General features: G+C 42.0%; 1 protein-coding gene across 1 annotated transcript in view; it reads right to left on the bottom strand.

The window, feature by feature from the left end:
• dnaaf1 (dynein axonemal assembly factor 1) overlaps positions 1-12,390 on the bottom strand; it is a 121,623-nt gene that overhangs the window by 17,600 nt on the left and 91,633 nt on the right. The window contains exons 15-17 of the mRNA XM_060837527.1: positions 4,932-5,270; positions 1,929-2,038; positions 675-737 (exon numbers count right to left, since the gene is read on the bottom strand). Coding sequence (XP_060693510.1) covers positions 675-737; positions 1,929-2,038; positions 4,932-5,270 — 512 coding nt within the window. The remainder of the gene's footprint in view (positions 1-674; positions 738-1,928; positions 2,039-4,931; positions 5,271-12,390) is intronic.

Below are 12,390 nucleotides of genomic sequence, written 5' to 3' on the forward strand. Positions count from 1 at the left end.
TTTCCCTACACTGACGGAAGGCTCGCTGCCCAACAGTTTCTTGGATTATCCCTATTGCCCTACTTAAATAACGGAACAACAATTGGTTATTTTCTAGTCTTTTGGAACCTCTCCTGTGGTGAAATAGGATATGAAAGATTTCTGATCTCTATAGTGTGGAAGCAGGCCATTTGGTCCATCGAGTCCACATTAAGCATCCCACCCAGACCCAGCCTATTCCTGTAACCGTGCATTTCCCAAGGCTAATCTACCTAGCCTGCACACCCCTACATTTACATTCCACTGATGCAATCTAAATGCTCCCTGGAGGGTAAGCATCTGCTCTGTGGGACCTTGCTCATCACCATACACTGTTTTTCTACCATTTGGAGCTGTTGAACCTTATTCTCTAATATATGCTAAAATCCATGTTTCTGAATTTGTTATTTGATATCTGCAGGCATGTGCCACAACTCTGGACAGCTAAGAAATTAATGGATGTGGAGCACATTAGGTCATGGAACCACTATAATCTCACTGATTGGTGGAACATGCTAGAGGAACTAAATTTGCTCATCACACTTTTAATTTGATGGCTGTACAGGCAGATCATCCAAAAATATAGTAAGCTTACTAAATTGCATTATTTAGAAAAACTCAAATTGAAGCAGAATGGAGAGAATGCAATAGTTTACCTTGCAGCTTGAGGCCTGATCAGGTTCTGATGAGTCACTCAGTTCTTCTAAGTCAGGTAGATCCTATAAAGAAGAACAGATATATGAATCTGGATAAACATAAGATTTTTAAATATGTTATTTACAAACATACAAGAAATTCAGGAAGAGGATTTTAAATGCATGGAACATCACCGGACACACAAATTGATTAAAATCAAAGAATAGTAATACATTTTTAAAAATGCTGTTAATCACACAAGGCATTGTGAAGGACAAGTTTCTGCTTGTTTGATTTTATACAAGTTGGATATTAGACACCAAACTTCTTTATTGGGCTTATCTCCATCACTAATAATGGTGCTTGCTACCAAACTTACCACACCTCACTGCAGAAAGTCTTTGCATCTCCAAATTTGAACATTAATAGACAATAGACAATAGGTGCAGGAGTAGGCCATTCTGCCCTTCAAGCCTGCACCACCATTCAATATGATCATGGCTGATCATCCTTAATCAGTATCCTGTTCCTGCCTTATCTCCATAACCCTTGATTCCACTATCCTTGAGAGCTCTATCCAACTCTTTCTTAAATGAATCCAGAGACTGGACCTCCACTGCTCTCTGGGGCAGAGCATTCCACACAGCCACCACTCTCTGGGTGAAGAAGTTTCTCCTCATCTCTGTCCTAAATGGTCAACCCTGTATTTTTAAGCTGTGTCCTCTGGTTCGGCACTCACCCATCAGTGGATTCAAGATTTGTATGTTGAAAAATCTTTTTCAACTTTTGACTAGACTGTACTAACAGTGTTGAGAATTCCATTTTAAACTGTATTAGTTTTAGAAAATGCATTCAATCTTAAAACATTTAAAAATAAAAATAAATTAACAAAATTAGATGTACAAATGAAGCTGTTGAATTGCCACTAAAACACAACCAATGCATTCCATTAGATATTACTCAGACATTAAGGAGTGAAATCAGGAAATAATCCTTCAGAGCCTTCTGTTCTGCAATACAGGTCGATCGCCAGTTTCAGTTACCCACAGTTTACAGCGGCCCGAACATATATTCGGAAACCTTCTGCAACCAGGCACCAAGGGTTTGCACCTATCCGTGATTTTATGCTTCTGCGGTAGGTCTTGGGACGTATCCCCCATGTGTCTGGGGGAGGGGGAAGGAGGCTACTGTATTCTAAATTATCAGAAAACTTTTCCATACAACTATTTAGATTCTGTTAGCTTTGATCATTTCTGCATTTGCGCTTGACTCACGTCAATATACAATTTCCTGTCCTCTTCTAAGCAAATGGTCTCTATGGTGTTTGTCTTTGCCAGTTCCGTCACCAGAACCCTCTCAGCAGGCATCTTGTTTGATGATGAGCCTGAGAACAGGGATGAAAAAAACACATGAGTCCCCTAGTAATGTAAAATTACAGACTTGAGCAAGTGTAATGGTTGTCACAAATTTAAAACAGTGGCACAGATACAGTCAAATAACAGCAAAATGCTGCTGATGCTGGAAATTTGAATTAAAACAGAATGTGCTGGGTCTGTTTTCCCTAGCATCGGAGACTGAGGGGTGATCTTACAGAGGTTTCTAAAATCATGAGAGGCATAGATAGGATAAATAGACAAGGTCTTTTCCCTGAGGTGGGGGAGTCCAGAACTAGAGGACATAGTTTAAGGGTGAGAGAGGAAAGATATAAAAAGGACCTAAGGGGCAACTTTTTCACACACAGGGTGGTATGTGTATGGAATAAGCTGCCAGAGGAAGTGGTGGAGGTTACTACAATTAACAGCATTTAAAAGGCATCTGGATGGGTATATGAATAGGAAGGGTTTACATGGATATGGGCCAAGTGTTGGGAGATGGGACTAGACTAGGTTAGAATATCTGGTTGGAATGGACGAGGTGGACCGATGAGTCTGGTTTCCATGCTGTATATCTGTATGACTCTATGATTCTAAGTCACACAGTGTCTGCAGAGCAAGAAACAGGATTATTGTTTCAAACTGATATGACTCATATCAGACTCAAAAAGTTAACTCTGTTTCACTGTCCATAGATACTGCCACACAGATACCAACATTTGCAATTTCTCAAATGACATCTACATTGGTGGAACAACATGCCACTGGTTTAAAAAAAGGGCAACATGCAACCCTTGCAAATTCAATACTGTTTCTCACTCTACTGCTGAATCCACATCCCTTGTTATCCCTTGCTCTGATGACTCCAGTGCATTCTGTGCCAGCATTCCATTTTCTCATCTCCATAAATCTCTGATCATTCAAACTCTGTCACCAATATTCTTACATTGAATTCTGTTCATCTATCACCTTTGTGCTTGCCGACCTACATTGTCCCAATTACAAAGGATTGTGCGGTGCTGGAAAAGCACAGCAGGTTAGGTAGCATCCGAGGAGCAGGAGCATCAATGTTTTGGGTAAAAGGCCTTCATAAGGAATGAAGTTAAAAGACCTTACAACTCAGTGTAAGAGTCCTGCCCTGATTTGCCTTTTCAAAATGCAGCACCTCGCATTTATCTAAATTAAATTCCATCTGCCAGTCCTCTGCCCATGAGTCCATTTAATCCAGATACCTTTGTACTGTAAGATAACGTTTTTCACTAGGAGAAACGGAGGACTGGCAAAAGCCCTCATTTCTGTTGAGGGGCTTTTGCCCAAAACATTGATTCTCCTGCTCCTCGGATGCTGCCTGACCTGCTGTGCTTTTCCAGCACCACACTCTAAGACTATAATCTCCAGCATCTTCAGTCCTCACTTTTGCCCAGTTACAAACGATAGCTATGTAAATATTCCTTCCTATGCAGTATGTCATCTTCATTAATATCAACCTTTAATACCTTAAATATTTTGATTTTTGCTGTTAATCAAATGTTTGCATGTTTCACTATTTTTAAAACACTATTAAGTTTTTAAAACACCTGGTTAGCAAGTTTGGTCACGGAATACAAGGAGAACTAGCCATTTGGATAAAGGACTGGCTTGAAGATAAGAACACAGAGAGTGATGGAGGAGGGTTACTTTTCAGACTGGAGGCCTGTGACCAGTGATGTGCCACAAGGATTGGCGCTGGGTCCACTGCTTTTTGCCATTTATATAAATGAATTGGATGTGACCATGAGAGGTATAGTTAGTAACTTTGCAGATTACACGAAAATTGGAGGTATAGCGGACAGCGAATAAGGTTGGAGTTGCAACGTGTGGTGCTGGAAAAGCACTGCAGATCAAGCAGCATCTGAGGAGTAGGAGAATCAACGTTTTGGGCATAAACCCTTCATCAGGAATGCCTGAAACGTCAACTCTCCTGCTCTTTGGATACTGCCGGACCTGCTGTGCTTTTACACGACCACACCTTTTGACTCTGATCTCCAACACCTGCAGTCCTCACTTTCTCCTAGTAAAAAAGGTTATCTCACTGTACAACAGATGGGCCAGTGGAATTTAATTTAGATAAGTGAGAGGAACTGCATTTTGAAAAGGGAAATCAGGGCAGGACTTTTACACTTAATGGTAAGGTCCTGGGAGTGTTGCTGAACAAAGACCTTGGAGTGCAGGTTATATTTCCTTGAAAATGGAGTCTCACGTAGATAGTTTAGTGAAGTAGACATTTGGCATGCTTTCCTTTAGTGTTCAGAGCATTGAGTATATGAGTTGGGAGCTATACAGCATATTGGTTAGGCCAATTTGGAACATTGTATGCAATTCTGGTCTCCCTCCTATAGAATGGATGTTGTGAAACTTGAAAGGGCTCAGAAAAGACTTACAAGGATGTTGCCAAAGTTGGAGGATTTGAGCTATTGGGAGAGGCTGAACAGGTTTTTCCTCGAGCGTCCAAGTCTGATGGATGACCTTATAGAGGTTTCTAAAATCATGAGGGGCATGAATAGGACAAATAGATAGACAAGGTCGTTTCCTTGGGTTGGGGGAGTCAAGAACTAGAGGGCATCGGTTTAGGGTTAGAGGGGAAGGATTTAAAAGGAACCTATGGGGTAACATTTTCACGCAGAGGATGCTATGTGGATGGATTGAGCTGCCAGACAAAGTGGTGTAGGTTGGTACATTTACAACATTTAAAGGCATCTGGATGGGTGTATGAATAGGAAGGGATTAGAGGGATATGCCAAGTGCTGGCAAATGGGACTAGATTCATTTAGGATATCTGATCAGCATGGACGAGTTGGACTGAAGGGTCTGTTTCCCGTGCAGTACATCTCCACGACTCTTGAAGTAAGTTGAAAATACTTTAACCTGCAATGTTACTGTTGAAGACTGTGCTCTGCAACTGGTCAGAAGGATCCAGTGATGGTGAGAAAACCTGTTCTTCTGACTGCGTGAACTCAGTACTATTCCCTCTGTCCAAACTGCAAGGTAAAGCAGCTTGGTCTACTATCTCTGCACTGGATCCTTTTGGCTGATTCTCAGTAGGTGTCTCAGTTTTTCTTTCAGCCAATAGCTGCTGTTCTTCCAGAATCTCCTCCTGGATTTTCACAACATCATTCACAAACGTTTCGATCTTTTGCTGGCTTTCAAAACTTGAATAACATGGAATTATCTCAGGGTCATTGGATTCGGAATTAGAATCTTCACCTGGAATTTAAAAAGTGGGATTATAGGGTGAAAAAAAACAAGCTTTCGAAGAACTGCGAATCTTTAATTCCAAGAAAAAGTGAAGGCGCCCTGTGTATGCCTCATTGTAATACCTGGATTCATATAGCACCATTTTGTATGATCAAACATTCTACAATACCCTAATGAGAGATTAATCAGACAAAAATGGACAATGAGACATATAAAAAGATATTAACACAGATTACTAAAAGCTTGGTCAAACAGGGTAAGTTTTAATGAATAACTGAGAAGAGGACAGATCTAGATGCAGGGGTTTAGGGAGGGAACTTAGAGCTTTGACAGCCAAAGACACAGTTGCTAAAAGTGGTGACTAGGAAATTAGGAAAAATACATGAAACCAGAACCGCAGCATTCTTAAAGATCATAGATCTAAAGTAGGTTGCAGGGATGGGGAGAAGCAAGGTAATGGAGGAGTTCAAGTACACCGATGATAACTTTTAAAATGAATGCATTTCCTGGTCAGCATGTATATGTATGGTGGATTTTTTTTGTCACATTGCTAAACCTTCTCTCACCAATATGGTGTATAGGCTTTAGCTTGAGAATTGATGACTTGCAGATGTGCAAACATCTCTGCCCGTAGAAGGCATTCTTGGAGCTGACAGCTTCCCACAGTCACAGTTGACAGAATTAATTTGGCTGCATCCTCACATCAGTACATAAGGCCTTGCAAAGGCTCACACCAGTCCCAAAGTGACTGTGGCACAGTCAAGTTATATTTCACTGGCTGCTGGTGGGACGCAATTTTGTGCCTTTATTTGTAGATGCCTTATCCAATGAGAAGATAACAGTTGTAGGGATTATAATCTAGGGGCTGGACAATATGAAAGAAGCTGTGTCCTATAGTTAATCATTTTTCTGGAAGAGAGGTTGATGAAAGTCATTAGTCTGCTTTGTCTGTTCTACTCTTAATGTAACTTGTCTCCTTACAACAGGTGCAGCAATGTTCCAGGTACAGATTATTCAGTCTAGTAGGTTTCAGACAGCCAGTAAGAGCTCTGCAACTGCTGAGGAGGTCTGCTGGTAGCTGAATTAATATTCCTAGCTGTGAACAGTTCTGATGAAGAGTCACTGGACTCAAAACGTTAACTCTGCTTTCTTTACACAGAATTTGCCAGGTCTGCTGTATTTCACCAGCAATTTCTGTGTATTCTTTCAGCTGAAGGAATGGACATGTTGTTCGTAATACACATTGAACAGCACAGTTTGAGAATACTACATGAAGGTGAAATATTTTTCAGTGTCATTTGCTTCTCTTCCCATTTCAATTAAAAAATAAATACCTGATGGCTAGCATGTTGCTTATCAGCTCAGTTAATCTAGTACCTTTGGTTATATGGATTAAGTTTTGTGCAAGAATGAGATGAGTGATCCTGTTACATACCATGGATAAGTCACAGAGGCTGATTCCGTCACTGATCATCACATAGGACAGATGGGCAGGAAACTAGCCATCAGGATACATGAGCACCAACTAGCCACCAAAAGACATGACCAACTATCACTAGTATCCATACACTCAGACAAAGACAATATATCCATCCTGGGTCAGGCTAAACAAAGACACGCACAGGAATTCCAAGAAAAAGAAAATAAGAGATCCTATAAAGTGGCCAAGAGCAGTGGGAAATCAGAAGATTGGAAGGCTACAAAAACAAACAGAGGATACCAAAGAGAGAAATAAGGAAGGAGAGCATCAAATATGAAGGTAGATTAGCCAGTAATATTAGAAATGATTGTAAAAGTTTATTTCAATACATAAGAAACAAACGATAGGCAAAAGTAGACATTGGGCCACTTCAAACTGATGCTGGAAGCCCAGTGATGGGAGATAAGGAAATAGCAGGAGAACTTAATAAGTACTTCGCATCAGTCTTCACAGTGGAAGAGATGGGTAATATCCCAACAATTAAAGGGAGTCAGGGGTCTGAGTTGAGAATGTTTGCCATTACAAAAGAGAAAGTGCTAGAAAAGCTAAAAGGTCTTAAAATTAATAAATCTCCTGGCCCCGATGGGATACACCCTAGAGTTCTGAGAGAGGTGGCTTAGGAAATAGCGGAGGCATTGGTTGAGATCTTTCGAAAGTCACTGGAGTCAGGGAAAGTCCCAGATGATTGGAAGATCGCAGTTGTAATCCCCTTGTTCAAGAAAGGATCAAGACAAAAGATGGAAAATTATAGGCCAATTAGCCTAACCTCGGTTGTTGGTAAAATTCTAGAATCCATCATTAAGGATGAGGTTTCTAAAGTCTTGGAAGAGCAGAGTCTGATTAGAACAAGTCAACATGGATTTAGTAAGGGGAGGTCGTGTCTGACAAACCTGTTGAAACTCTTTGATGAGGTGACAAGTAGGTTAGACCAGGGAAACCCAGCGGATGCAGTCTATCAAGACTTCCAAAAGGCCTTTGATAAGGTGCCACACGGGAGGCTGCTGAGCAAGGTGAGGGCCCATGGTGTTTGAGGTGAGCTACTGGGATGGATTGAGGATTGGCTGTCTGACAGAAGGCAGAGAGTTGGGATAAAAGGTTCGTTTTCGGAATGGCCGCTGGTGACAAGCAGTGTCCCGCAGGGTTCAGTGTTGGGGGCCGCAGCTTTTCACATTATATATTGATGATCTAGATGAAGGGACTGGGGGCATTCTAGCAAAGTTTGCCGATGATATGAAGTTAAGTGGACAGGCAGATAGTACTCAAGAAGTGGGGAGGCTGCAGAAGGATCTAGACAGTTTGGGAGAGTGGTCCAGGCTGATGGAATTCAATGTTAGCAAATGTGAGGTCTTGCACTTTGGAAAAAAGAATAAAAGCATAGACTACTTTCTAAACGGTGAGAAAATTCATAAAGCCAAAGTACAAAGGGATCTGGGAGTGCTAGTCAAGGATTCTCTAAAGCTAAACATGCAGGTTGAGTCCGTGATTAAGAAAGCGAATGCAATGTTGTCATTTATCTCAAGAGGGTTGGAATATAGAAGCACTGTTGTGCTACTGATACTTTATAAAGCTCTGGTTAGGCCCCATTTGGAGTACTGTGTCCAGTTCTGGTCCCCACACCTCAGGAAGGACATACTGGCACTGGAACATATCCAGCGGAGATTCACATGGATGATCCCTGGAATGGTTGGTCAAACATACGAGGAACGGCTGAAGATCCTGGCATTGTATTCATTGGAGTTTAGAAGATTAAGGGGATATTTAATAGAAATTTACAAGATAATACATGGCTTGGAAAGGGTGGACACTAGGAAATTGTTTCCGTTAGGCGAGGAGACTAGGACCCGTGGACACAGCCTTAGAATTAGAGGGGGTCAATTCAGAACAGAAATGCGGAGACATTTCTTCAGCCAGAGAGTGGTGGGCCTGTGGAATTCATTGCCACAGAGTGCAGTGGAGGCTGGGACGCTAAATGTTTTCAAGGCAGAGATTGATAAACTCTTGATGTCACGAGGAATTAAGGGCTACGGGGAGAATGCTGGTAAGTGGAGTTGAAATGCCCATCAGCCGTGATTGAATGGCGGAGTGGAATCGATAGGCCAAATGGCCTTACTTCCACTCCTATGTCTTATGGTATTACTTACGGTCTTAAGAGGCATGACATTCAAACCAGAACTCCATTAATAAATACATCGATTTGGACCTCATTTACTGACCTGTCAGATAAAGAACCATAAGTGATATCACCAATCACAACAGACTAAGACACATAAATAGCAAGCAGGGCAGAACACCAGCGCTTCATTGGAGGTTCACTGATCATGTTACCTAACGTAGTGACGAAACATCTGAGGACAAATCTACCAGCTCAGCGAGCAAACGTACAACCAGTATCTTGGTCACTTCTACAGTCTGAAGTTTGTGAGCTGCGAAGCAATTGTTGGACATGTTGTATAGCCTGTATAGCCAAAGGTCCAATTTTTTTTAGATTCACTGGTAGGATGTGGGTATGGCTATCTGGTCAGCATTTATTTCCTGTCCCTAGATGCTCTTGAGAAGGTGATGGTAAGCTGCCTTCTTGAATCACTGCAGATCACATGTTGTAGGTTGACCGACAATGCAGTAAGGAGGGAATACCAAGATTTTGACCCAGCAACAATGAATAGATTTCCAAGTCAGAATGGTGATTGGCTTGGAATGAATTTGCAGGTTGCTGTGTTCTCATATATCTGCTATCCTTGATCTTCTTGATGGAAGTGGGCATGGATTTAGAAGGTGCTATCTAAGGATTTTTGGTATATTCCTGCAGGGCATCCTGTAGATCGACCACTCTACTACTTGGTGGTAGAGGGAGTAGATCTTTGTACATTCAGTGACAATCAAGTGGGTTGCTTTGTCCAGGATGGTGTTAAACTTCTTGAATGTTGCAGCAGCTGCACCCTTCCAGGTAACTGGGGAGTATTCCATCACACTACAATGCCTTGTAGATCATGGACAGGATTTGGGGAGTCAGGAGGGGAGTTACTCATCGTACTTTTTTGAGCCTCTCACCTGATCTTGTAGCCATTTGTGGATGTGGCGAGTCCAGCTGAGTTTCAGGCCAATGGTCACTGCAAGGATGTTGACAGCAAGGGACTGAGTGATGGCAACACCACTGAATGTCAAGGGGCAGTAATTAAACTGTCTCTTAACGGAGATGGTCATTGCCTGGAACTTGTGTGGCACGAATGTTACTGGCCACCTGTCATCTCAAGCCGGGATATTGTCCAGAGCTTGTTGCATTTGAACATTGTCTGCCTCAGTAGTTGATGAATTGTGAATGGTGCTGATTTGTTCATCTAATATACCAGGTCCATCTGCTTTGTCACTTTGTCATTTTGGACACTTAGTACAACTGGGATGGTAAATTGGGATTCCCTGCCTACTCAAGAGGAATGATTTGACATGCCATTACCTCCTATTGTGTGTAGTAACTTAGTGAAATCACTTCTTAGCAACATGATAATTTTCTATGCTTTCCTGTTGAAATATCAATATTTCCTGCTACTTTATTTGTCTCTTTTCTGATATGGAATCTACAAACCTTTTTTCAGCTTGCAGAGTGTAATTTTCAAATGGATGTGTTTGAAAACAGTTGAGTTAAGTTTCATTGAGATCTTCAATATCTCTGATGGACTTGGGATGTAGTTTATCTACCATGGGAATCATAAGTGGCACAAAGGAAGATAGCTGTGGTTATTGGAGGTCAATCATCTCTGTTCCAGGACATCTCTGCAAGAGTTCCTCAGTATAGTTTTCATGGTCTAACCATCTTCAGGTCAGAACTGAGGATGTTTGCCAATGATTGCAACACCATTTGCGACTCCTCAAATGCTGAAACATTTGGTGTCCAAATGCAGCGAGACCTGGGTTATATGCAGGCTTCAGCTGACAAGTGACACATAAAATGAACACCACACAACTGCCAGGCAATGGCTGTCTCCAACGAAGGAGTATCTAACGTTGTTCTTTGACATTCGATGGATCACTAACACTGAATCCCCCATTATCAGCATCCTGGGGGTTATTATTGACCAGAAACCGAACTGGAATAGCCATATATATAAAGACGGTGGCTACGAAGCAGGATTCTTGCAGTGAGTAACTCACCTCATGCTTCCTTAAAGCCTGTCCACTGTCTAAAAGTCAGAAGTATGATGGAATATTACTCATTTGCATGGATAAACACAGCTCCAGCAACATTCAAGAAGCTTTACACCATAACGGATAAAGTACATAAAACATAACAGCGCAGTACAGGCCCTTCGGCCCTCGATGTTGCGCCGGCCTGTCATACCAATTTGAAGCCCATCTAACCTACACTATTCCATGTATGTCCATATGCTTGTCCAATGATGACTTAAATGTACTTAAAGTTGGCGAATCTACTACCTTTGCAGGTAAAGCATTCCATACCCTTACTACTCGCTGAGTAAAGAAACTACCTCTGACATCTGTCTTATATCTATCACCCCTCAATTTAAAGCTATACCCCCTCGTGCTCGCCATCATCATACTTGGAAAAAGGCTCTCCCTGTCCACCCTATCTAACCCTCTGATTATCTTATATGTCTCTATTAAGTTACCTCTCAACCTTCTTCTCTCTAACGAAAACAGTCTCAAGTCCCTCAGCCTTTCTTTATAAGACCTTCCCTCCATACCAGGCAACGTCATAGTAAATCTCCACTGCACCCTTTCCAAAGTTTCCACATCCTTCTTATAATGCGGTGACCAGAACTGTACACAATACTCCAACTGCGGCAGCACCAAAGTATGCACAGCTGTAGCATAAGCTCATGGTTCTGGAACTCGATCCCTCCATTAAGAAAAGTTAAAACACTGTATGCCTTCTTGACAACCCTGTCAACCTGGGTGGCAACTTTCAAGGATCTGTGCACCTGGAGAACGAGATCTCTCTGCTCATCTACATTACCAAGAATCTTACCTATAAATTCTGTGTGTTAGGATTGAGCCCTCCACTACTACCTAATGAAGGAGCGACGCTCCGAAAGCTAGTGTGCTTCCAAGTAAACCTGTTGGACTATAACCTGGTGTTGTATGATTTTTAACTTTGTACACCCCTGTCCAATACCGGCATCTCCAAATCAACAATCTTATCATTAGCCCAGTATTTCGCATTGCGGTTACTCCGACCAAAATGAATCACCTCACACTTGTCCGCATTAATCTCCATTTGCCACCTCTCAGCCCAGCTCTGCAGTCTTTCTGTAATCTACAACATCCTTCGTCACTATCCACAACTCCACTGACCTTAGTGTCGTGTGCAAATTTACTAACCCACCCTTCAATGCCCTCATTCAGATCGTTTACAAAAATGACTAACAGCAGTGGACCCAACATCGACCCTTGCGGTACACCACTAGTAACTGGACTCCAGGATGAACATTTCCCATCAACCACCACCCTCTTTTCTTTCAGCAAGCCAATTACTGATCCAAACTGCTATATCTCCCACGATCCCATTCGTCCGCATTTTGTACAATAGCCTACTGTAGGGAACCTTATCGAACGCCTTGGCTGAACTGGTCCTCACCCTTAAGAATTTCTCCTTCGAATCCTCCCACTGTGGTGGACCAGTTCCACCACACAACA

The sequence above is a fragment of the Hemiscyllium ocellatum genome, chromosome 17 (genome assembly GCF_020745735.1).
Source record: "Hemiscyllium ocellatum isolate sHemOce1 chromosome 17, sHemOce1.pat.X.cur, whole genome shotgun sequence".
Classification (NCBI taxonomy): domain Eukaryota; kingdom Metazoa; phylum Chordata; class Chondrichthyes; order Orectolobiformes; family Hemiscylliidae; genus Hemiscyllium; species Hemiscyllium ocellatum.